The sequence below is a fragment of the Chiloscyllium plagiosum genome, unplaced genomic scaffold (assembly GCF_037043375.1).
Source record: "Chiloscyllium plagiosum isolate Xiang-an unplaced genomic scaffold, Cpla_swu_hap1 HiC_scaffold_45, whole genome shotgun sequence".
Classification (NCBI taxonomy): domain Eukaryota; kingdom Metazoa; phylum Chordata; class Chondrichthyes; order Orectolobiformes; family Hemiscylliidae; genus Chiloscyllium; species Chiloscyllium plagiosum.
Genome location: NW_028270183.1, coordinates 39109932 through 39137058, shown reverse-complemented (window position 1 = coordinate 39137058; position 27127 = coordinate 39109932). Strand labels below are relative to the sequence as shown.

The 27127-nt window shown below is 43.8% G+C and overlaps 2 protein-coding genes across 2 annotated transcripts in view; one reads left to right on the top strand and one right to left on the bottom strand.

Moving 5' to 3' along the window:
* The window catches only part of mvb12a (multivesicular body subunit 12A), a 37747-nt gene extending 14510 nt beyond the window's left edge, over nt 1-23237 (bottom strand). Inside the window, exons 1-2 of the mRNA XM_043694663.2 lie at nt 23045-23237; nt 166-324 (exon numbers count right to left, since the gene is read on the bottom strand). Coding sequence (XP_043550598.1) covers nt 166-261 — 96 coding nt within the window. The 5' untranslated portion in view covers nt 262-324; nt 23045-23237. The remainder of the gene's footprint in view (nt 1-165; nt 325-23044) is intronic.
* A 15-nt stretch (nt 23238-23252) lies between these two features.
* Nucleotides 23253-27127, top strand: part of dsn1 (DSN1 component of MIS12 kinetochore complex) — a 42435-nt gene continuing 38560 nt past the window's right edge. The window contains exon 1 of the mRNA XM_043694661.2: nt 23253-23589. Coding sequence (XP_043550596.1) covers nt 23561-23589 — 29 coding nt within the window. The 5' untranslated portion in view covers nt 23253-23560. The remainder of the gene's footprint in view (nt 23590-27127) is intronic.

The following is a 27127-nucleotide window of genomic DNA, read 5'->3' as shown; positions in this document are numbered from 1 at the left end:
CGGTGTGGACTTGTTGGGCCGAAGGATCTGTTTCCACACTAAGCAATCTAATCTAATATTTGATTTAAATTACAAATGCTCAGGTAAGATTTCATGTTTATTCATTCCAAAAAATTGTGAGCTGAAATCATAATGACTGTAATCCAGTCAAATGTACAGACATACCAGTTGATATTCCTTTGGACATGTGCTCTGGCTTGAGGCCCATCCTACTCCAGTGAGTGGATAGCAATTTGGATCATTGATCTCCGGTGCAGCCATTCGGAAGAAGGCACAAGAAACAGCCTACACAGCAACCAGTGCTTCATCAATTCGGTTCTCTCACTAGGATCAAATGAAAGCAAAAGCATTAAAAGGAGAGGTGAAAGGAGAAAAATATCCGACTATAATAATCACTCGGTTGTCAAAGTAGAGCCTGGTTTGTTTCAAAAATGGAATTATGGCGAATATTAGTTCTCCAGCATTTAAATAAATAGGCTTATCACAGGCTCGTAGAATCCTGCAGCACAGAGATAGGCTCTTTGGCCAAACTTGTCCACGCCGACCAAAATGCTTATCCTATTTTCCTGCACTTGGCTCACATCCTTCTAAAGCCTGAAGAGCTTATGCCCGAAACGTCGATTCTCCTGCTCCTTGGATGCTGCCTGACCTGCTGCGCTTTTCCAGCAACACATTTTCAGCTCTGATCTCCAGCATCTGCAGTCCTCACTTTCTCCTCACATCCTTCTAAACCTTTCCTATCAATGTATTTATCCAACTGACTTTTAAATGTTGTTAATGTGCCCACCTAACATAGAACATTACAGCGCAGTACATGCCCTTCAGCCCTCGATGTTGCGCCGATCTGTCATACCAATCTGAAGCCCATCTAACCTACACTATTCCATGTACGTCCATATGCTTGTTCAATGACGACTTAAATGCAGTTAAAGTTGGCGAATCTACTACCGTTGCAGGCAAAGCATTCCATACCCTTACTCTGAGTAAAGAAACTACCTCCGACATCTGTCCTATATCTATCACCCCTCAATTTAAAGCTATGCCCCCTCATGCTCGCCGTCACCATACTTGGAAAAAGGCTCTCCCCGTGCACCCTATCTAACCCTCTGATTATCTTATGTCTCTACTAAGTCACCTCTCAACCTTCTTCTGTCCAAAGAAAACAGCCTCAAGTTCCTCAGCCTTTCCTCGTAAGACCTTCCCTCCATACCAGGCAACATCCTGGTAAATCTCCTTTCCAAAGCTTCCACGTCCTTCTTATAATGCGGTGACCAGAACAGTACACAATACTCCAAGTGCAGCTGCGCCAGAGATTTGTACAGCTGCAGCATAACCTCATGGTTCTGGAACTCAATCCCTCTATTAATAAAAGCTAAAACACTGTATGCCTTCTTAACAGCCCTACCAACCTGGGTGGCAACTTTCAAGGATTTGTGTACCTGGACACAGATCTCTCTGCTCATCTACACTACCAAGAATGTTGTGGTTCTGTTCGCCGAGCTGGGAATTTGTGTTGCAGACGTTTTATCCCCTGTCTAGGTGACATCCTCAGTGCTTGGGAGCCTTCTGTGAAGCGCTTCTGTAATCTTTCCTCCGGCATTTGTAGTGGTTTGAATCTGCCGCTTCCGGTTGTCAGTTCCAGCTGTCCGTTGCAGTGGTCGGTATATTGGGTCCAGATCGATGTGCTTATTGATTGAATCTGTGGATGAGAGCCATGCCTCTAGGAATTCCCTGGCTGTTCTCTGTTTGGCTTGTCCTATAATAGTAGTATTGTCCCAGTCGAATTCATGTTGCTTGTCATCTCTGTGTGTGGCTACTAAGGATAGCTGGTCGTGTCGTTTCGTGGCTAGTTGGTGTGAACTCATGCCCAAAACATTGACTATCCCTTATCAAATTATTCTTTTCTAGATGATTATAAATCCTATCTCTTGTAACCTTTTCCAACACTACCAACAACTGAAGTAAGGCTCAATGGTCTATAGTTACCTGGGTTGTCTCTACTCCCCTTCTTGAGCAGGGGAACCACATTTGCTATCCTCCAGTCTTCTGGCACTATTCCTGTAGACAATGACGATTTAAAGATCAATGCCAAAGGCTCAGCAATCTCCTCCCTGGCTTCCCAGAGGATCAGAGGATAAATCCCATCCGGTCCAGGGCACTTATCTATTTTCACACTCTGCAGGATTTCTAATACCGCTTCCTTGTGAACCTCAATCACACCTATTCTAGTAGCCTGTATCTCAGTATTCTCCTCGACAACATTGTCGTTTTCTAGAGTGAATACTGTCGAAAAATATTCATTAAGTGCTTCCCCTATCTCTTCTGACTCCATACACAACTTCTCACTACTATCTTTGATTGGCCCTAATCTTGCTCTCGTCATTCTTTTATTCCTTAAATACCTATGGAAAGCCTTAGGGTTTACCCTGATCCTATCTGCCAACAACTTCTCATGTCTCCTCCTGGCTCTTCTGAGCTCTCACCTCTTATCTTTTTCGCTGGCAGCATATTCCATGTGTATACCATCCTCTGCATAAAAATGTTGCCCCTCAGGTTCCCTTTTATTCTTTCTCCTCTAAACTTAAACTGATGCCTTCTAGTCCTCTATTCCCCAACCCTGAGAAAACTACTGAGTGCGGTCACTGTATCCATACCACTCATGATCTTATATACCTCTATAACATCCTCCCTCAGTCTCCTACACTCTAAAGAAAAAGTCCTAGCTTGTCCAACCTCTCCCTATAACTCAGTCCCTTGAGTCCTGGCAACATCCTTGAAAATTTCTTCTGCGCTCCTTCCAGTTTAATAACATCCTTCCTATAACAAGGTGACCAAAACTGAACACAACACGCCAAGCGCGGCCTCACCAATGTCTTGTACAACTGCAACACAACTTCCCAACTTCAAAACTCAATGCCCTAACTGACGAAGGTGAAGTGGGAGATGACATGGGGCATGCTGACACGGGGCACACAGACAAGATGGCCATTGAGCGAATAAGTTGGTCACTTAGCACACAAGATGGCCAGAGTCATTACACGGAACAGTACAGCAAAGCATACACAGATACTGCCTGAGGCTAACAGGATACCAACACAATAGATACAGAGCATTGATGATTAGTTTAAGGCGGGTGGGGGAAGAGAATACACATCAGTAACGTCTACTGCCTGCTGAAGTGTCTGAGTCCAGCCACCACCTTCAATAGAAATGTTAACTACCTGAGACTGTTTGTATACATGTGTTAATACTTCAGATTTGCAGGAATGGAAAACAATCTTCCTTCTCAAGAAGAACGATCACAACCAATAACTGCAGCTATGGACTTCCAAGTAGCTGCTGAAACTGACAATGACTCCGTAATGTTTTCAGTAAAGAAACCATGCTGTATAAAACAAAGACTCGATACGTGAACTATTATACCATGAAATGTATAAAATATCATGCCATGTGCTCAGAGAGAGAGAGAAGGCTCTCAGCTGACAGCCGTGCTGGCGGACACCTCTCTCCCTGGAGCTCCAGTTTCTTTTTACAATAAACTCTGTCATTGAATCCAGATTCTGACTCAAAGGCTGGTGATTTTCCCTCCAACAAAGGCCAGTGTGCCAAAAGCCTTCTTCGTTGTCCTGTCTACCTGTGACTCCTCTTTCAGAAAACTGTGAACCTGAACTCTGAGATCCCTCTGTTCCACAACACTCCTTAAGGCCCTACCATTCACCATGAAACTCCTACTGATTTGACTTTCCAGAATGCAAGACCTCACACTTATCTATACGAAACTCCATTTGCCATTTCTCAGCCCACTTCCCAAGCTGATCAAGGTCCTGCTGCAATTTCTGATAACCCTCCTCACCTGTCTACGATACCACCTATTTTAGAGTCATCTTCAAACTTACTAATCCTGCCTTGTACACCCTCATCCAAATCATTGATATAGATAACAAACAGTATTGGGCCCACCACCGCCTCCTGAGGCATTCCACTAGTCTCAGGCCTCCAGTCCAACAAGCATCCTTCCACTATTACCCTCTGCTTCCTAATATCAAGCCAATTATGTATCCAATTTGCCAGCTCATCCTCTATTCCAATTGATTTAACTTTCCAGAGAAGCCTACCATGTGGAACCTTATCAAAGGCCTTACTAAAATCCATATCAACTACGACTCCCTGCTCTCAACCACCTTCCTGGTCACTTCAAAGAATTCTAATTCAGTTGTGAAGCATGATCTCCCACTCACAAAGCTACGTGACTACTCCAAATCAAACCCTATCTTTTCCAAATGTACATATATCCTATCCGTCAGAATCTTCAAGTAATTTATCCACCACAGATGTTATGCTTACTGGCCTAAAGTTCCCAGGATTTTCTTTGCAGCCCTTCTTGAATAAGGGCACAAAATTCGCTATCCTCCAGTCTTCTGGGTCCTCTTTCATGGCCAACGATGAAAAAATATCAGCTAGGGCCACTGCAATTTCTACTCTAGCCTCTTGCAGTGGTCTTGGATACATCTGGTCAGGACCAGGAGATTTAACTACTTTCATACATTCTAATACATCCAACACCACCTCTACTGTGATATGGACTATCCCCAATGTATGACCACTAACTTCCCCAAGTTCCCAAGTCTTCTGTCTTTCTCCATGGTAAACAGAGAGGAGAAATATTCATCAAGGACCTCGCCCATCTCCTGTGGTTCTACATGTACATGTCCACTTTGATCCTGGAGGGGTCCTGTTCTCTCTCTAGTTATTCTTTTTCCTTGAATACACTTAAAGAACCTCTTTGGATTATCCTAATCTTCTCAGCCAAGATGATCTCATGCCCCTTTTTCACCGTCCTGATTTCCTTCTCCAGTAAACTCTTGCATCCCTTAAATATCTCCAGGGATTCCCTTGACCCCAGCTACTTGTACCAGAGCTGTGCGTCCATCTTTTTTTCTGGTCAAAACCTCAATATCGCTCGTGATCCAGGATTCCCTATTCCTGCAAACTTTGCCCTTCACCCTCACAGGAACATACAGACTTTGAACACTAGCCACCTCACTTTTAAAGGCCTTCCACTTGCTAGCAGTACCTTTGTCTGCAAACAAACTACTCCAATCAACCCCTGCAAGCTCCTATCTAATTCCATTAAAATTTGCCTCACCCCAATTTAGAACTAGAACTGGAGGACCAGTTTTGTCCCTCTCCATAACTATTTTAAAATTAACAGAGTTATGGGCACCGGTCCAAAATGTCTTTTAAAAAGGCTTGAATTTCACTTCCTCCATTCCTCGAGCTATTCTATAATGTTGGCTCTAAAGACAGTGGTTAGGCCTCTTGCCAAGTGGTCACTTTTTACATGCAAATCCAAAAAAAAACTATTTGCCTATTGAGGGCATCACAGTCAAGTACTTACTAGTACTAGTCCGGAGGACCACAGTCACAGCACTTCGACAGTTGGACATCTGGACTTCCCTGTTTGATTCCTGTCTCTGTCCCTGAATTCAATGCCTGCTCCCTTTCATGGCTCAGTCCGTAGCATACTTGTCTCTTAATTACAAGGTTTTGGGTTTAATTCTCACTGTAGGACTTGAGCACAAAAATTAAGGTTGATACTTCAGTACAGTATTGAGAGTCAAAGACTACACTGTTGGAGGTGCCACCTTTAAGATGAGACATTAAAGCAAAGCTGAACTAAGTTAGATGTAAAGGTCTCCGTGACACTATTTTGAAGAGAAGGAGGGACATTATCCCTGGTGTCCTCAATTATCCCTCAATCAACATCCCAAAACAGATTACCGAATCACTGTCACGTTACTCTTTGAGAGCGCTTGCTGGACGCAAATTAAATTACCATATCTGGTACACTACAACAGTGAGAGATAGTGATCAGAATTTGTACTGAGGACTGAAAAAATGAATTTTATCTTATGATTATTTAGATGGAGGAAACTATTGTTCATGCGGTACTGGATGTCAGATCACCTGCAAATATTGGAAGGATTGTGAGGTCTAGATCTGTCTTAATACTAAACATGGAGTACCCAGAAATACTGACATGGCTGTGGGAGGGGACAATAAAGTTCAAGGACTTAAAGAGAAAGGGGCAAGTTAAAACGGTGAAGATTAGTGAGGAAGCCAGAGGATTGGGATGCCTTTCAAAACCAGCACAGGATAACTAAAAAAAGCAATAAGGAGACAGAAAATGAAGTATGAGAGTAAGCTAGCTACTGTGAAAAAAAGATTGCAAGAGTTTTCTTTGATATAAAGATGGTAAGAAAGAGACAAGACTGGATATTAGATTGCTCGAAGTGAGGCTGGAGAAGTAGCAATGGTGAAAAAAGAAATGGTGGAGGAGCTTAATAGGTACTCTGCATCAGCCTTCACAGTGGAAGACACCAGTAGCATTCCAGAACTTCAAAAGTTGGAGGCAGAGCGGAGTGTCGTGGCCATCACTAAGGAGAAGGTGCTGGTGAAGCTGAAAGGTCTGAAGGTGGATAAATCACCTAGACGGATGGACTATATCTCAAAGTTATGAAGGAGATAGCTGAAGAGATTGTACAAGCTATGGTGATCTTTCAAGAATCACTGGAGTCATAGAGGGTCCCAGAGAACTGGGAAAAGGCTAATGTAACACCCTGGTTTAAGAAAGGAAGGAGACAGAAGACAGGACATTGTAGGTCAATTAGCTTGACCTCCATTGCTGGTAAGATTTGAGAGTCCATTATTAAGGATGAGATTGTGGATTATTTGGAAGTATATAGCAAAATAGGGCTGAGTCAACAAGCCATTAAGAAGTCATGCCTAACAAATCTGTTAGAAATCTTTGAGGAGGTAATAATGAGCAAGTTAGACAAAGTTAGGCCAGTGTGATCCATTTGGATTTCCAGAAGACCTTTGACAAAGAGGCTACTGAATAAGTTAAGAGCCCATGCAAGATACTGTCATGGATAGAGGATTGTCTAACTGGCAGAAGCTGAGAGTGGGAATAAAGGAGTCTTTTTCAGGAGGGCAGCCAGTTCCACAGGAATCCATGTTTGGGCCACAACTATTTACTTTATACATTAACAATCAGGATGAAGGCACTGAGAGTATTGTTGCTTGGTTTATAAATGACACAAAGATGGATGAAGGAGTGGATAGTGCTGAGCAAGCTGGAAGGCAGAGGATCTTGGACAGGCTGGAAGAGGCAAAGAAGTGGAATATAACATGGGAAGGAGGGAGAGATTATGCCTTTGGTAGGAAGTAGTGTGGGATATTGTGTTATGGGATGTTATGTTATAGGTTATCTTTATTAGCTTACTCACCAGCTTGCTATTTTCATTAATACTGTATTCCCATTCATTCATTCATAACCATTTACTAACTGTGGGCAGCACGGTGGTACAGTGGTAAGCACTGCTGCCTCAGCACCAGAGACCCGGATTCAATTCCCGCCTCAGGCAACCTGTCTGTGGGGAGTTTGCTCATTCTCCCCGTGCCATGCTAAATTGCCCGTAGTGTTAGGTGAAGGGGTAAATGTAGGGGAATGGGTCTGGGTGGGTTGCTCTTTGGAGGGTCGGTATGGACTTGTTGGGCCAAAGGGCCTGTTTCCACACTGTAAGTGATCTAATCTAACCTGTTATTTACTATAACACTGTTTCATTCACTCATGAAACTCCGGTTCTGTAGTATCGAAGTTTAAAAACAATTCTTTCAAACCCATTACAGAGGAACCTCGATTATCCAAAGGACACAGGCGGGGAGTATTTCATTTGGTTAATCGAATTCCAGATAATCAAATGCCGGATAACAGTTTAGCCAAGTATTGGGACTTTGTGATCTTGCTGGATAATCCGATATTTGGATAATCAAATACCGGGTAACCTAGGTTTCTTTGTACTGCATTTTTGCACCTTATCAGCCCTTACTCCAAGCAGTGTTTATCTCTGAATAATTGTAGCATAGAACAATACAATCCCCAAGTCTCTACGAAAAATTTTAATTTCAATCAAAAAGGGGGAGGCGCTGTTGTGTTATGAGATAGGCTATCTTTATTATCTCACTCACTAGCCCATTCATAATTCTTTACTAACCCCGTTATTTACTGTAGTATCCAAATTTAAAAACAACTTTCAAACCCATTACAGTAGAACCTCAGTTATCTGAACATCAATTACCCAAACAAGATCTCAAGGTCCCGTAAGAACAGCATTAGGTAACTCAGCATTCAGTTATCACTCAAATGCATTATGGCGTGCATTGCGGATAACCGGCGCTCATAAATTAGCACTCATTTCCAGTTATCTGAAAAAAATTCCCCGCCCACCTCGTTCGGATAATTGAGGTTCTACTGTACATTATAAGCAGTGTTTACCTCAGAATACAGAACAATAAATATTAAATCAGCCCTCACCAACCATCTCATACAGAACAATACCATCCCTACCAAGTCTCCCCAAAACATCATAATATCAATTAGTCCTTAATAATAATCTACTCAGGTCCAGGAGACTAAGTACCTGTTAAATACCTTATAACTGGGCCATTATCCCTTTAAGAAACTAACTGACAAAACAGTGCTTCCATGAATGAATGAAGCTCATACCGGCAAATGGTGAATAAATCTCACAACCCAGCTGCAGTAATCAGTTTAATATCCTTTATTCTTTTATTAAGTTCAGGTATAATATTTAACTTATTTAGAGGATATAGGCCTAGCATTTGTACTAATAATTCATAACTTAAAAGACAAAAGGACTAACACCTTCTAATTATGCAACTAAATCGGGCAGACATCTCATCAGAAGTAGCAGCCAGCACTTAGCACATGTTTTAACCCATCTCCTGTCTCCCAGGACAGAAGCCATTCAAACCTTTGTGTACTACAAATAAAACAAAACTATCACCATAGTAATGAAATTTTAATGTATGTAAAAACTGTGTATAAAGGGGCTCTTGTAAGAATGGTATTTGGAGATTCTATTGCAACCTCGAACTTAAGCTGTGATTCTATTTTTGGCACTTTCAGTTTTGGTAATTATTTGAACACAACCCCACAGTAGAGATGTAGATTATTTCCTGAACAGGGAAAAACTTTAGAAATCTGAAGCACAAAGGGCCTTAGAAGTTCTAGTTCAGGATTCTCTTAAGGTTAACATGCAGGTTTATTTGGCAGTTAGTCAAGCGAATACAATGTTAGCATTCAATTCAACACAGCTAGAATACAAGAGCAGAGGTATACTATATAAGGCTCTGGTCAGACTGCTTTTAGAATCTTGTGAACAGTCTGGGCTTCATGTCTCTAGAAGGGTGTGTATGTGTGTTGGGAGTTCAGAGGAGGTTTACAAAAACAATCCTGACGATGAAAGGCTGGTTGAGGACTCTGAATCCGTACTTTTTTTTTTAGAAGGATTAGCGAGGGAGTGTTAAAGTACAAATGAGACGGCCCAGGGAATTCCTTATGAACTCAACTGGTAAGCCTCTCTCATGGTTCATCCCGGAGATTGTATTCTTTGGTGGCCTGGAATAAAAAAAACTCTTACAGACAGTTTAGTTTAATTTTAATTATCCCCTTCATTAAAAGCATCACTGTTACAACATAACACTGATACCTATAAGCCAGGCTAACTGGATTCTAATAACCCAGGAGAGTTTTAAAAAAAAAACGCTCTTCTTTCAAGAGCCCTGGCCAGCTACTCCGTCCTATTATCAAAAACAGACTATTTTTATACACAGATTTACAAAGGCGTTACTGTCACAAACAAACATTAATGAAAACACTGCATGTTCTGAACTAGACAGATAATAGCGAAGGATAATAATTCGGGAGAGAAGTTAATTCGATACCGAATTTCGTTTCGAGGTCAGAATTAAACATTGTAAAATTAATGAACAAAGGAACAGCCACGAACGTTATCACTCGGTGTCTCATTTATACAGATTTGCTGATGTTAAGGCAAATGTTCTTACTTGTCTTTCCTGCCTTACCATTTTCTTTATGCAACAAATGTGTTCTATACCTCAAAATGACATTTTAGTCTAAATGTTTAAAGGCTATAACATTCAAGGCTATAAACTTTCTCAGCAGGATGGTGGGGATGGGGAATTGGCTGAACCTTACAGAACGCGGAGACACCTGTATAGAGTCAAGGTAGAGAAGATGAATCCACTGGGACAGACTAGAACCCAAGGGCACAGCCTTAGAATGAAGGGATGACCCCTTAGAACAGAGATGAAGAGGAATTTCTCTAGCCAGAGGATGGTAAATCAGTGAAACGCATTGTAGCAGAAGGCTGTTGAGGCCAAGTCATTGAGTAAATTTAAGACAGAGAGAGAAAGGCTCTTGATTGGTAAGGGTTTTGGGGAGAAGGCAAGAGAATGGGGTTCAGAAACTTATCAGCTGTGATTGAAATTGGGCCAAATGGCCTAATTCTGCTGTGTCTTCTGGTTTGCAAGGATGGAGAAACAAAGAGCTACTCTTTGTTTGAGGAGAGGGTGATGATTAGAATAGCAGAATTACATAACTATTCATTATTCAGCCCATCATGACTATTCACAGCAGGTAAGTTTTGAAAGAGAAAGGGATAGTAGTAACGTTAAGTTTATTTGGGAGTTAGGAATGGAAGGGAAGTTAGGTGGTCAGCAGGTTAATGGGAGCTGAAAATGTGTTGCTGGAAAAGCACAGGAGGTCAGGCAGCATCCAAGGAGCAGGAGAATCAACGTTTCGGGCATGAGCCCTTCTTCAGGAACCTGAAGAAGGGCTCATGCCCGAAACGTCGATTCTCCTGCTCCTTGGATGCTGCCTGACCTGCTGCGCTTTTCCAGCAACACACCTTCAGCTCTAATCTTCAGCATCTGCAGTCCTCACTTTCTCCTAGCAGGTTAATGGGAACAGTTTCCAGGGAGCAAGAGCAGATCAGAATTTGTTCGTCACAAAGGGCATGAGGGGGGCAGGAACAAAATCAAAAAAAAAGTTGAAATACAGGGCTCAGGCAGTGGGCAAGCTTCATTGGCATGATGGGCTAGGAATGGAAGGACACAGCATAGGCAGCTGATCACAAGTTGAAGAGTTGCAGAAGAATGGAATGAGAACATTTATACATCGTTAAAAAAAATCTGTAAAGAAAAAAGACTCAATTTTCAGGGGAGCACATATCTGGGAATTAAAGAAAAAGTAGTCTTTTTTTGAGGACTGAAGTTTATTTGGAAAGTTTAAAACCATGAGTCAACAAGTGAAGTTATTCCTCCCAGATCACATTGTGACTCAGTAACCACAAATCAACAACAGCCATAGAGATTTCATTTCAACCTTCTCCAGGTTCGAGGCCTGACAAGCTAATGTTCCTCATTTATTGCAGCATTTAACCTGCATCTACAATTCTTTGAATACAAGTTCGCCGGATACCAATGCTACTTATAAAAGTATCAGGTTAAAACAGGGAATAACAAAGCAAATGACAAAATTGCACCGAAACAGAATGCAAAGAATAGCATTTCTGTAACGCCCTCCATGACTGAAGAATGTCCCGAAGTTCTGTGCAGCTAATTAAATACATTTGAAGCAAAGTCAAAGTCAAACTTGTAGTGAGGGGAACACAGCAGCCAATTTCTATACAAATAGTATTGACAACAAAATTATTCAGTTGACTGTGAAGACTGACACAAAATAATTATTCAGTTCCTCAGCCATTTCCTTGATGCCCACTATTATCTCTCCAGTGTCATACTCCAGTGGCCCAATGTCCTCTTTTGCCCTTTATATATCTAAAGAAACTCTTACAGTCTTCCTTTATATTACTGGCTAGCTTACCCTCATATTTAATTTTCTCCCTCCTTACTTTTTTCATTACCCTCTGTTGGTCTTTGTAAGCTTCCCAGTCCTCTGGTTTCCCACTGCCCTTCGCCACATTATATACTTTCCCTTTTGCTTTTATGCTATCCCTGACCTCCCTCATCAGCCATGGTTGCCTCATCCTCCCTGTACCATCTTTCTCTTCCCTCAGGATGAATCTCTGCTGTCTCCTGAATTACTCCCAGAAACTCCTACCATTGCTGTTCCACTGTCTTCCCTTGCTAGGCTCCTCTCCCAATCATTTCTAGGTAAAACAAAAAAATGACTGCAGATGCTGGAAACCAGATTCTGGATTAGTGGTGCTGGAAAAGCACAACAGTTCAGGCAGCAGCCGAGGAGCAGTAAAATCGACATTTCGGGCAAAAGCCCGAATACCTGTATTCCTGATGAAGGGCTTTTGCCTGAAACATCGATTTTACTGCTCCTCGGATGCTGCCTGAACTGCTGTGCTTTTCCAGCACCACTACTCCAGAACCCCAATCATTTCTACCCAACTCCCCCCTCATGCCTCTATAGTTGCCTTTATTCAGCTGTAATAACCTTAGCTCTGATTCTATCTTCTCCTTTTCAAATTGCAGAGTAAATTCAATGATATTATGGTCATTGCCTCCTAAGGCTTTCTTCACCTGAAGCTCCCTTATCAAGTCTGCCTCAGTGCACAACACTAAATCCAGTATTGCCTATTCTCTAGTGGGCTCCACCACAAACTGCCCCAAAAAGCCATAGCATAGACATTCCACAAATTCCTTTCTTGCAATCCACTACAACCTGATTCCCAGTCCAGCTGCATATTCCCCATGATCACTGTAATTTTGCTCTTCCTACACATCTTTTCTATCTCCTGGTGTATCTGATGCCCTAGCTCCTGATTACTGTTTGGAGGCCTGTACATAACACTAACTATAGGTTTTTTTTTGCCTTTGTGGTTCCTCAATTCTACTCACACAGATTCTACACCATCTAACCTACTTATTGTCTTACTATTGATTTAATTTCATTTGTTAGTAATAAAGCAACCCCACCCCCTCTGCCCACCTGTCTATCTTTTCAATATTCAGCTCTCAATCCTGATCACCTTGCAATCACATCTGTGATGCCCACCATGTCATACTTGCCAATTTTGAACTGTGCCACAAGCTAACTTACCTTATTCCTGATACTTACTGTGTGCATTCACCTGCCCATTCCAGCTATTAGTTGACTAAACTGCTTAACTGTCCCAAAGGATTTATATTCTTCCTCAATAAAGTGACCAATATTGTACACAACACTCCCCAGTGCTCTGTGATTGATGCATAACACACCTACTTTTGTCTTCAGTTCTCCTTCTGATAAATTAGAGCATTCTATTAGCTTTCCTAAGTACTTGATGTACAAGGGAACTCAGGACCCACCGCACCTCAGAGCTCTGATATGCATTTTATTTAATTTTCCTGCCAAAATGGACAATTTCACATTTCCCACATTGTACTCCATTTGCCAGATCTTTTCTCACTCATTAAACCTAATCTATATATTTTTGTAACCTCCTTTTGTCTTTTTCGCAACTTACTTTCCTACCTATCATTGTCATCAGCGTATTTGGTCACAAAACCTGTCCCTTCATTTAGGTCAGTTACGTAAACTCTTGAGATCCCAAAATTAATCCTTATGGCACAACACTCATTACATCTTCAATCTAAAAAAGACCCTTCTAACCATACCAATAGGCTACAATAAGCTTTGAATTTGGCACCTTATCAAACATCATCTGGGAATCTAAGTACAGTATTTCCATGGTTCCCTTTTATCCACGAAATGAGTTGAGTTATCTCCTCAAAGCACTCCATCAGTGCTGTGCCAAGGAGGGCATTTACTGAGGAAAGCCAAAGAGCTTCACTGCAGGAAAGCCGTTGGACAACTATTTATATCTATTTGCCACTTCCTGTTTCTAAGCTTGAATAATGCACAGGTATTAGTATTTTGTTGCTGCCTTCTGCTGAAAACTGTAAAAAGGGACTTACATGAGGAAGACAATGAATGAAGCCTGGAGAACACTGCTTCTGACATGCACCAGTGAGAGAACAGTAGAATACCAGTGGCCCCATATTAAAGTGCCACTACCTTTGTTTTCAATTGACATTTCCATATTTAGTGACAACAAAAAGATTGCAATGCTGCAGCAAGTCAAGTACCTGAGTTTGTTGATTAAACTCTTCAAACGGTGCAACTCATCATACTGTTAAAATATCAAAACCACAGTCTTTAGGATTATCCTTTAGGCTTGCAACGGGTTCTACTTTATATAGTGCTCACAATTCCCTGACCTTTACTATAGTAGTGGAGGGGGATAGGAGCAGATGGTGTGGGAAAGTATTTAGAATGGAGGAGGGGGAGATTACAATGCTACAAAAGCAGGAAGTTTGGGGCATTAATTAGGAACATATATTCTCATGGAAATGCACGACAGAAATTTGCGAGTGTTGGACAGGTTTGTCCCACTGAGACAAGGAAAGGATGGCAGAATGAAGGAACCTTGGATGACAGGAGATGTGGAACATCTAGTCAAGAGGAAGAAGAATGCTTAATAAACTTGAGAAAGCAAGGATAAGAAAGGGCTCTAGAGGGTTGAAGCAGCCAGGAAGGAATTGAAGAATGGACTTAGGAGATCTAGAAAGGGACATGAAAAAGCCTTGGCGGGTAGGATTAAGCAAAACCCCAAGGTGTTCTACACTTATATGAGAAACAAGAGGATGGTCAGAGTGAGGGTAGGGCCGATCAAGGATAGTGGAGGGAACTTGTGCCTGGAGTCAAAGGAGGTAGGGGAGGTCCTTAATGAATATTTTGCTTCAGTATTCACTAGCTAGAGGGACCTTGTTGTTTGTTATGATTGCATGAAACATGGGGACATGCTTGAACAGGTTGATGTTAGGAAGGAGTGTGCGCTGGAAATTTTGAGAAACATGAGAATAGGTAAGTCCCCTGGGCCAAGGTTCCTATGGGAAGGGAGAGAAGAGATTGCTTTTAGATTACTTACAGTGTGGAAACAGGCCCTTCGGCCCAACAAGTCCACACCGCCCCGCCGCTGCACCTTTGGCAATGATCTTTGCAACCTCACTGTCCACTGGAGTAGTACCAGATGATTGGCGGGTAGGAAATGTTGTTATTCCCTTGATTAACAAAAGGGAATAGGGATAATCCCTGGGAATTACAGACCAATCAATTAATCAGTCTTATGTTGGTGGTGGGCAAATTATTGGAGAGGATTCTGAGAGACAGGATTTCTGAGTATTTGGAAAAGCATAGCTTGATTAGAGATAGTTAGTATGGCTTTGGAAGGGGCAAGTCATGCTCAAGCCTTACTGAATTCTTTGAGGATGTGACAAAACACACTGATGAAGTTGGATGATGTGTTGTATATAGGCTTTAGCAAGGCGTTTGATAAGGTTTTCTGTGGTCGGCTCAGTCAGAAAGTAAGGAGGCATAGGATACAGGGAAATTTGGTAGTCTGGATACAGAATTGGCTGGCCCATAGAAGACAGAGGGTGATAGAAGATGGAAAGTGTTCAGCTTGGGCTTTGGTAACTAGTGGTATTCCGCAGGGATCTTTCTGGGTTCTTAAACACCTCTGCTGTTTGTGATTTTTATAAATTACTTGGATGAAGAAGTGGAAGGGTGACACAAAGGTTGGAAGAGTGGTGGATAGCATGGAGAGCTGTTGTAGGTTGCAACGGGACATTGAAGGATGTAGAACTGGGCTGAGAAGTGGCTGATAGAATTCAACCTGGAAAAGTGTAAAGTGATTAATTTTGGAAGGCCGAATTTGAATGCCGATAACAGGGTTAAAGGTGGGGTTCTTGGCAGTGTCGAGGAACAGTGGGATCTTGGGGTCCATGTCCATAGATCCCTCAGAGTTGCTACCCAAGTTGATAGGGTTGTTAAAAAGGCAAATGGCGTGTTAGCTTTCATTAGTAGAAGGATTGAGTTTAAGAGCTGAGAGGTTATGCTGCAGCTCTATGAAGCTCTGGTTAGACCACACTTGGAGTACTGTGTTCAATTCTGGTCGCCTCATTCTAGGAAGGATGTGGAAGCGGAAGTTTTAGAGAGGGTGCAGAGGAGATTTAACATAATGCCGTCTGGAAAGGAGGGCATATCTTATGAAGAAAGGTTAAGAGAGCTAGGGCACTTCTCAGTGCAGCAAAGAAGGATGAGTGGTGACTCGATAGAAGTGTACAAGATGATGAGAGGCATAGATGGATAGCCAGAAACTTTTTTCCCAGGGTGGAAATGGCTCTCATGAAGGGGCATAATTTTAAGCTGACTGGAGGAAGGTTTAGGGGAGATGTCAGAGGTAGGTTCTTTACACAGAGTGGTTGTGTGGAATGCACTGCCAGCAGTGATAGTAGAGTCGGATATATTAGGGATATTTCAGCGACTCTTGGATAGGCACATGGATAATCATAAAATGAAGGGCAGTTTGTTAGTTTGGTCTTTGAGTAGGATAAAATGTCAGCACAACATCGAGGGCTGAAGGGCCTGTACTGTTCTACATTAACCTGATAATCTGTTAAGTGTTGATGTTGACTGTGGGATAAATATTGAACAGAATACAGAGATGGGAGAAGCCTCCTGTTGTTCTTCAAAAATCTACTGCTGCATCCTTCATATTACATGTAGGATCAGACAGTATCTTGGTTTGAAGTGACATCAGAAAGACAGCACACCCAAAACTGCAGCTCTTTCAGGACTTGTATAACTATTGTGCTGAGTTCCTGGAGTGACACTTGAATTCACAACTTTGAGTCAGGGCTGCAAATGTTACCAACTGAGCTACAACTGACATCTTCCAGCATGAAATGAGCAACACCTCAAAATATGGAAGTGAAATCTAATGATTAATGGTTAATCATTACTAACCGAAACACTGCACTTGCCATAAAACTATAAAATGTATTTTAAAAAGCCGAGGGCAAGAGAAATTGAACAACTCCCCTATTATTATATAGAAGAGTCAATTTATTTGGCTTCATTAAAAATAAAAGCCGTGCAACATTTCATTAATGTGGTCTCATGATATTTGAGTAATCAAAATTTTGTCATGTAACACATGAACAAACCACACCAACCACAAATATCTTCCTTCCAAGGATGAGACTGCAATCAGTAATGGCAATACAGCTCTGAATCATTTTAATTTGTACTGTACTGTGAGAAAGAATGCTTCATCACAGAGGATAAACAAAACTTGGAAATGTCGTGTTTTGAAATTCAGAAATAGAAAATCCAGGAAATTTGTGTGTTAGTGCCTGAAAAACAAACAAAAGCTTTCAAATGGAGCTTTCATTAAATTCACACAAAGTGTGCCTTTCAACAGAAGATCTCTTATCCCTTTACAATATCACCTTTATATAGTGGCATGGTGGCTCAGTGGTTAGCACTGCAGCCTCACATTGTCAGGGACCTGGGTTTGACTCCACTCTTGGGAAACTTTCTCCCTATGTCTGCATGTGTTTCTTCTGGGTGCTCCAGTTTTCTCCCACAGTCCAAAGATGTGCAAGTTAGGTGGTTGGCCATGCTAAGTTGCTTATAGTGTTCAGGGATATGTAGGTTAGGTAGATTAGCAGGGTTACAGGGTTAGGCTGGGATGCTCTGAGAGTAGGTGTGGACTTGATGGGCTGAATGGCTTGCTTCCATATTGTATGGTGTCTATGGTTCTAACAGAGGGGCTCTATACTTCAGCTCCAAGCCTTGGCAACTCAGTCCTATTTGCTTTTCCATGCTTCTGGTTTCAATTTTATGGAACTGGAAAATTGGGAAGTGCTACCTTTAATGCTGGCAAGATCCCAAATGAAAGCACTTAGGTGGATCAATAACACAGTTTAATTGGAGTACAATAGTGACACTGACATTCTTCCCAGACATAAAATGTCATGAATGTGCTAATGCATTCGAGTAAGACATCCTTTACAAACTGAACAAGGTGAATCAAACTAAATGACTGCACCTTCATAAGCAAATTTGTTTTAATCTCAAAACGTGTTACACAATTAAAAATATCTTCAGCATTCTGAAAATAAGATGCATGTTCAAATTACATTACGGAAAGAAAGCAAATTCACTTGAACTCTGACATTAGATGACTAACAACCAGTTAAACCCTGCTACGTCTCTCACATTACACGTTTTGCAGTGTTGTAAAGTGCATTGCCATTGGTCTTTCAATCATAAACCACTGTTCCACTTCAGACCAAAATTCATAAAATGATGATAAAGAGGAGTAAACAGAAATGGTAAATGTTGCAAGTGTGCAATTTAAACAGCACAGCTGCAGACAATGGTTTCCAAGGCAATGAAGCAGTTCACAGTTGTGATAACATTGACAAGCCACCTGAACTTAATCCATCAGTTTTTATTAGTCATCACAGTCTCACAAGTAATAGGTTTCCTAAAGGTTGTGTTCAACATTCATGACAAAACTCTTACTGTAATAAAACCAGTCAGCAGTAGTATTAGCCACCTGCAATGAACTAATTGGTGTGGAACAGATGCATACTCCTCACATACAGAGAGACACACACCCAGAAAACAAATACTCATTTCAATTTTGAAATGCACCGTCCAGCCAAAATGACGAGTCACACATCTAGAAATATTCCAGGATTAATATCAGATCTGTATTAATTTGCCTAATTTACTTATCAACTCCTTTCTCTTTTGTTCCTCAGTGTTTCTTTTCTCCTGGCCTCAGCACGGACCTGGTGTGGCTTCCTCTCGGCCTGGCCAGGCCTATGACGGCCTCTCAGCATCCCAAGGTGGTCTCTTGGCTCAGCGTGGCAGTGTCTCTGCCCGGTCTCTCGGTCTGGCCCATGGCAGTCTCTTGGCCTGACGTGGTGGTGTCTTGGCCCGGTCTCTCGGCAGCCCATGGCAGTTTTTCGGTTTGGCCTCTCGGCAACAGATGGCGGTCTCTTGGCCCAGCATGGTAATATCTTGGCTTGGATGTTTGACATGGACTCTTGGTATAAGTGGATCCTGCCTGGGCATGCTTCACAGGCAGCAGGAGATCTTGAGGCTTCAGCAGCAGTAGCAGCAGCAATGGTATTGCAGCCCAACGCAGGAAGAGCGAGCAGTGAAGGAGGCCCCCTAGTATCTGCAGTGGCGACATCAAGAAAAGGCAGCGGAGATCTCCCAGACTCAAAGACTGTTGAAATTTGACCTTTATTTGTCTATTAAAGGACTTTATCTTATTTATTTTTCTACTTATTCTATGAAGGTAATGCTTAAATTTTTGTCTTCGTGCCCAATATGTGTGGGCACATTACATACATTTCACTGTGCTCTTGTACTTCTGTACTTGAGTATACGTGACAATAAAATCTAAACCAATTTAGAGTATCGATAACAAGGCTCTGCAACCATACATAGACTTTGGTGTGGTGGGTAGTGAAAGTCAGTGAATGCCCTTGGGCCAAATCTCCAGCCAACTACCTTTTGTTAGAAAGCATCAGAACAGCAATAAAGCCTTCTGATGCTCACTATCACATTCTCCTTTTCATATATCGATCTCCTCTGGATGTGTGGCATGCAGTCACTGGGCATTTCAAGCCACTATAGAAAAAACAGTCAGGTGATTAGATATGGAAGCTCACTTAATTATTGTAGACAAGCAGGAGGGTGGAAGAACAACAAGCCAGGCAGCATCAGGAGGTGGAGAAGTCAATGTTTTGGGTATAACCTTCTTAAAAAGGGCTGACACTCCATTGCTTTATCATAGCTGCCTGCCAGGCAACTTAAACGCAAATGCTGCAAGTAAACTTGCAATGTTTCGGTGCAGGTCTGGGTACCATTCAAAGCCCTTTATTGCTGTGATCTCCCGCTCATTGCCAACCTGTCCATCTTCCTTTCCACCTATCAGCTCCACCCTATCACATTCACCCCCACCTTCACTCCCAGCTATCTTTAGGTAGTTATTTACTCGTTCAGTGGGCGTTATCCCAATCCTTTAACAAATGCTCCTTGTCTGTATTCTGTTATCCAATGCTGAATGTCACATTGCAGCAAACCACAATGATGGGTGATATTACCCAGGAAGTTACATTCTCTAAACTAGTGTGGCAGTTACAACTCGGTCACATTATTTTAACATATTAAAGTTGTCAGGCCCAAGGTGACTACCTCCACATCTTCCAACATTGGCATGCTAACTCAATTCTGGACCATTCTGCATAAAAATGGACAGAAATCTATACCAAAAGGCAAAAAAATGTGGAATAGAATTCTTTTGAAGTTAGAGATGACTCTCACAATCAAAGAAAAACAAATTTCTGGAGTAGTTCAGCAGGTTTGGCAGCATCAGTGAAGAGAAAGCGTTTCAAGTCTAGTGATACATTGAAGAGTTATCGAAAGGTCAACTCTTTTCTCTCCACAGATACCGCCAGACCTGAACATCTCCAATTTCTCAGAGTCATAGCACAGAGACAGGCTCTTCATCCCAAACTGGTCTGTGCCGACCAAAATGTCCATTCACACTAACCCCATTTATCTGCTCTTGGCCCATATCCTTCTAAACTTTTCCTATCCTTTTATTTGTCCAAATGCCTTTTACATGTTGTTAATGTACCACCTCAATTACTTGCGCTGGCACTCATTCCATATGCATAACACCCTCTGCAAAAAACGTTGCCCCTCAGGTTCCCTTTTATTCTTTCCCCTCTAGCCTTAACCCAATGCCCTCCAGTCTTCGATTCCCCAATCCTGGAAAAAATACTGAGTGCAATCACCCATTCCACACCTCTCATGATCTCATACACTTCTATAAGATCCCGCTCAGTCCAATATGCTGCAAAGAAAAACTTCCTAGCTAGTCCAAACTCATCCTATAACTCAGATCCTTGAGACCTTGAGATCCTTGTAAATTTATTCTGCAGTTCTGTATCCAAATGGCCAGTTCTCCCTGTATTCTATGTTATCTAACCTTGCTAACCAGTTGAAGTCTACCATTCTGCTCTTATCAATCCTCTTTGCTACTTCTTCAAAAAACTCAATCAAGTTAATAAGGCGTGTTGACCACCCCTAATTAGTCCTTGCCTTTCCAAATACATAAATCCAGTCCCTCTGGATTCCTTCCAGCACTGATGTCAGACTCACAGGCCTATTGTTCCCTGGCTTTTCCTTATTATCTTACTTAAATAGTGGCACAACCTCCAGTCTTCCATCACCTCACTGTTGCTATCGATGATACAAATATCTCAGCAAGGGGCCCAGCTTCCTTAGCTTCCCAGAGTTCTAGGTACACCTGATCAGGTCCTGGGGATTTATCCACCTTTATCACATTTTAAGCCATGCAGCACCACCCCCTCTGTAATATGGACATTTTTCAATACATCAGTGTTTAATTCCCCATGTTCTATATCCTCCATATCATAAGACCATAAGATATAGGAGCAGATATAGGAGTTGAGAAACGTATCATGGCTGATATGTTTCTCAACTCCATTCTCTCACTTTCTCCCTGTAACCCTTGATCCTCAAGAACCTATCCATCTCAGTCTTAAATATACTCAACGACCTGGCCTCCACAGCCTTCTGTGGCAATTAATTCCATAGATTTACCACTCTCTGGCTGAAGATGTTTCTCCTTATCTCTGCCTCTCCAACGAATGGAAACAACTTTCCACCATTTACTCTGTCCGGGCCAAACAATATTCTGCAAGTTTCAATTAGATTTCCCCCATCCTTCTAAACTCCATTGAGTATAACCCAGAGTCCTCAAATATTTGTCATATGTTAAGCTTTTCATTCCTGGGACCATTCTTGTGAACCTCCTTTGAACACGCTCTAGGACCAGTATATCTTTTTCGAGATCTGGGGCCATATCTTCTCCACAATAAACACTCATGCAAAGTACTCAGTTTGTACCTCCCCATCTCCTGCAGTTCCACACATAGGCAGCCTCGCTGATCCATAATGGGCCCTATTCTGTCTCTTGTTATCCTTTTGTCCTTAGATGCAGTTTTTAAACCTGTGATCAATCCTCTGAAGTAACTTAAAATGTATAATGGTCACAATTGTTGGTTTTGTTGAAACCAATTGTTACATTTGTCACTTAATTCCCATCCCCCCCACCAATATATTTGCACATACAGCAATTACCGCATGACATGCCAGCTATTATTTTTGCATATCACCTGTTGTCAGTAACAAAGGCTTTCTAAATTAAGCCATACACTTCCTGGAACAACACTTCCCTCAACACACTAGCAATTCAGAGTTTAAAATAAAGGCTTCTTTTGATCACTGTCAATTCAGCTAGTAGGATTATAGGTGACTGAAACTGCTACCTCTTCACGTAACCCATCCCAAAGAGCTCCAAAGGGAAACTTTGTCAGAAGAGATATGGTGACACATAAAATAAATCTGAATTGTAGGAAAAGAACATTGCGATGCTACGTGCCTTGCCAACATATCTAACCAAAATTCCACTTGGCAGACATAGAATAGGACATTCCACATGTCCCACACTGACAAAAAAGCTAACAATGAAGTACTAGAAATAGATGCAGAAAAACAGCAATTTAGTGCATAGCATCATAAAAAGGTACACTAGTTTGGGCACATTACTAGAATAGACATTAAACAGAGATAGGTATTGGAATGGAATAAAACAATATAAGACACAAAAGAAGCAGAGGAGGAAATTTGCAATGAATATAATGGAGTGCATGTTGATTACCTGTGTGAAGTTTTCAAAGGACAGACACAGACAAAGAAATCCACAGATGTTAATCATCTGAAAAGATGACAGCAAAAACAAAAACAGAAAAAACACGAACCTCAAAAAGGACAAGATCAAGACCGAGAATCCTGGTAGTCTGGAGAGCCACAGAACCGGATTCTGGATAAGAAAGACCCCTTCTGAAAAGGGTCTTTGCTAACTTGAAGTGAGAAGACATTATGAAGATTTTTTTTTTAAAAGGCACGACAGAACCTTTCCATGTCAGGGACTCAGCTGGAGCCAAGCGCTTTCAATGTTGAGAGTTTGGTCAAACACCTGGAGACTGCGTTGATCTATTCGCTCAGGTAGCAGCTCAAACCTGAGACACTCACCTGTTGGCCGCCCCTGCCCAGGTAAAGCTTTACTCACAAACACGGCACATCCCAAGCCCGGAGGACAGCCATACCAGGTAACCTGTACCTTCCTCCACCTCTTCCTCGACCATCTTCACATACACAACCCCTGGTACCTATATTTACCTGGAGAAGTCTTCCCTGGCCGATTTTCGTCCCGCACCTCCGGGAACTTTCTTCTGGGGTGGCCGTTCGGGTCTATTCGGCTCTTTCCGGAAAACCCTCGCCTCGCCCCGCCCTGCCCGAAAAGGGGCCGTTATTGACGGTTGGGAAAGCGCCACCTCGCGCCGGCTCGCGGGGTGAGGACAGGGACGAAGGGACGCAAACCATGCGCGCGCAGTAGCGGAGGATGACCGCTCATTCCCCTCGAAAACCCGGAGAGGACAGTAAATGCTGGAGATCAGAATCGAGAGTGGAGTGCTGGAAAGGCACAGCAGGTTAGGCAGCATCCAAGAAGCAGGAGAATCGACGTTACGGGCCTTCCCTGCGTGCGCACAGCACAAATAGAACTACAATGACCGATAGCTACTGGAGATGGGGAAGTGGGTGCGCATGCTCGAGACTGGTGCAGCCTTCACAACCCGTCCTTATTCCCATGGTGCCCCGCGCTCTTGAGCGGCCGGCGGCAAAGGGGGTAAAAAAATGGCGGAGAGCAGTCACATTAAAACAAGGTAAATAAAGAAAAAAAGGCAGAAACGCTACTCTTCGGGTCATCGATACCTCAGAGTTTAAGTTCCTTTCATTGGATCCTAAGTACTGTATCGGGGATGAGATTCATTGTAATAAGAAGGCACCAAATGGAGGGGAGATGCAAGTTTCAGATCTCGTAACTTTTCAGAACAGGGGAGGTCAGTTAAGACCATGCGATGGTAAGAGTGAGTTATGATTATAGTGATAGATTTTAGTTGAAAGGTCAGAGGAGGCTCCAGTGGAGCACAAGGACCACTATAGACTGATTCTGAAGGAAGATCAGATTTCTTTTTATTCATTTGTGGGTGTCACTGGCTGAGCCAGCATTTTATTGTCTGTCCCCAGTTGCTCTTGAGAAGGTGGTGGTGAGCTGTCTTCTTGAACTGCTGTAGTCTGCCGGTTGTGGGTTCAGAGGGATTTCCAGGATTTTGATCCAAAGACAGTGAAGGAACAGCGATATACTTCCAAATCAGGATGGTGGATGGCTTGGAGGAGAACTTGAATGTGGTGATGTTCACACACATCTGCACCCTTGTTCTTCCAGATGGAAATGGTCGTGGGTTTGGAAGATGCTGTCTGACAATCTTTGGTGAATTTCTGCAGTGCATCTTATAGATAGTACATACTGCTGCTACTGAGTGTTGGTGGTGGAGAAGATGGATACACATGGATGTAATGCCAATCAAGTGGGCCGCTTTGACCTTGGTGTCAAGATTCTTGTGTTGTTTGGGCTGCACTCATCTAGTCAAGTTGGGAGTATGCAATTACACTCCTGTAGATAGGCTTGGAGGAGTCAGGAGGTGAATGACATACAGTATTTGTAACTTCTGACGTGCTCCTGTAGCCACTGTTTTTATGGTGAGTCCCGTTGAGTTTCTCGTCAATGATTTCTCTCTGACAGACGCTGTCAGACCCGTGGAGCCTCTCCATCAATATCTCATAGTGGACTAGCACAGACTCATTGTGTCAAATTACCTGTTTCTCTAAAAGCAAAGCAACGTCAGCTCATCGCCCATCAAGTTTACTTGAAAGTACAGACTTTCAGAGTGCTGCTCCTTTGTCAGGTAGCTATTGGGACAGGCATATAGAACACAGAATTTATAAGTAAAAGATCAAAGTGATGCAATGTATTAGACAAACCTGGATAGTTGTTAAGTCTTTTATCACATAGAATGGAGCTTTTGATTAATTAATATGTAAGTTCTAGAATTTTTTTCAAGTCACATCCCAAGACAACTTAACGTTTTATCAGCTGATAAAAATGTTACATCTCAGCTCAGACAATGCATGAAAGGTATGAGATCAGAATCTATCTGTATCCCAACTTGGAGTCAGACTGGTTTTATTTCCAAAGTAGGAATTTAAAAAATGTCACGTTGACTGTTTACATAAGATTGTGTGCTTTTTGAACATAATAGAATGTATCTGCAAATACATATCTGCAAATTCAGCTAAATAGACTTAGTTGTGTCTCTGGGTTAGTGGTGCTGGAAGAGCACAGCAGTTCAGGCAGCATCCGAGGAGCAGTAAAATCGACGTTTGGGGCAAAAGCCCTTTATCAGGAATAAAGACAGAGAGCCTGAAGCGTGGAGAGATAAGCTAGAGGAGGGTGGGGGTGGGGAGAAAGTAGCATAGAGTACAATAGGTGAGGGGGGAGGGAGCGTGCGGGAAATGGGGCAAAGGGGGTGTGAGGAAAGGAGAGCGAGCGCGTTGGGTGGGGCAAGGGGGGCGAGTGCGCAGGGTGGGCGAGGGGGAGATCGAGCGCGGGGGGGATGAGGCGAGGGGGATGGGGCAAGGTGGGGAAAGAGCGCGAGGGGGATGGGGCGAGGAGGGGAGTGAGCACGTGGGGTTGGGCGAGGAGTGGAGAGAGTGCGTGGGTTGAGACGAGGGGGGGAGAGAGAGTGTGGGGTTAGAGAACGCGCCAGATGGAGTGAGGGGGGAGAGCGCTGGGGCAGTGGGAGTGGAGAGTGCACGAAGGAGGGAGAGCGCATAGTGGTATGGGGTGGGGGGGTGAGAGAGCCCGCTGAGGGGGTAGAGCATGCGAGGGGGTGGGGCGGTGGAAGGGGAGAGCGTGTGGCGGGTGGGGCGACGGGGCTGAGCGTGTGAGGGGATGGGGCGAGGGGGGTAGCGCGCGGTAGGGTGTGGCGAGGGGGGAGAGCGTGCAGGGGAGGGGGTGAGATGGTGGGCGAGGGGCGAGAGTACGCGCTGGGGGGGGTGAGTGCATGCTGGGGGCCGCGAGGTTGGGGAGACAGCTCGCGGGGGAACAACGGGTAGGGAGAGGCAGGAGAAAGCACATGCAGGGGTGTGGGGGAGGGAGAGGGGGGGAGGGCGAGGGGGAGAGCGGGCCCGTTGGTGAGAGCGAGGGAGAGGGCGGTTGCAAGGAGGTGGGGGTGGGACAGAGCGGGGCAAGGTGGAGAGAGAGCGCGGGGGCGAGGGGGGAGTGAGAGCACGGGGACGAGGGGGAATGGGAGCGCATGTGCAGAAGAGAGTGAGGGGAGAGCGCACGAGGGAAATGTGATGAGGGCGAGAGACGGAGAAGTAGAGAACGAGAGCGGGGAGAGAGAGAGCATGTGCATGGAGGACAGGGAGAGAGAGAGTGCAAGAGGGGGATGCTGCGGGGGAGGGAAAGTGTGCACGCCCTCCTGGAGGAGAGAAAGACTGCGTGTGCGAGGCAGAGAAGGAGAGTGCACACACAAGGGGGAGAGGGACAGTGGGGTGAAGGGAGAGAACGTGCAGGGTGGGAGAGTGAATGCGTTTGTGTTGGGGGAAGAGAGATCAAGCGCGTGGGTGGGATGGGGAGAGAGAGCAAGCGAGCGTGCGCGCGCGCAGTTGGAGAAAAGAGCGCATGAGGGCGGAAGAAAGAGAGCGCGTGTCTGTGGGGTATGAGAGAGAGCGTCGGGTGAGAGATCGAGAGAGGGGTGTACGTGGGGAGGGAGAGAGAAGGCGCCTGGATGCATACTTAATATATAGCGCACACATGGGGTGGGAGCAGGCAGGCGCAGGGTCGAGGGAGAGGGTGAGGGCGGGGGAGAGGGAGAGCACGGGGACAAGGGGGAAGGAGAGCGTGGGATGAGGAAGAGGGAGTGAGCGCGCAGTAGAGAGTGAGGGGAGTGCATGTCGCAGTAGAGAGTGAGGGGAGAGCGGGCAAGGGAGTGGTGGAGAATGAGAGCCGGGGAGAGAGAGCGCGGGTGCGGAGAGAGAGCGCAGGTGCGGAGAGATCGAGCGTGTGCACGCGCAGTAGGGTTAAAGAGGGCAGGAGAAAGAGAGAGCGTATGTGGGGGGGGTGATGAGAGAGAGAGTGCTCATGGGTCAGAGAGAAGTTGGGCGCGCATGGAGGGGAGAGAGTGGGCGCACGTTGGGCTGAGATAGTGAGTCGGTGCATGTGGGGGTGGGAGAGTGAAGAGGGTGTACTGGGGGAGGGAGATAGAGAGAGGGCACAAAAGGGCAGGCATGGGAGTGAGAGACAGAGCGTGGGAGTGAGGGAGAAGGCGCCTGTATGCATACTTGATAGAGTGTGTG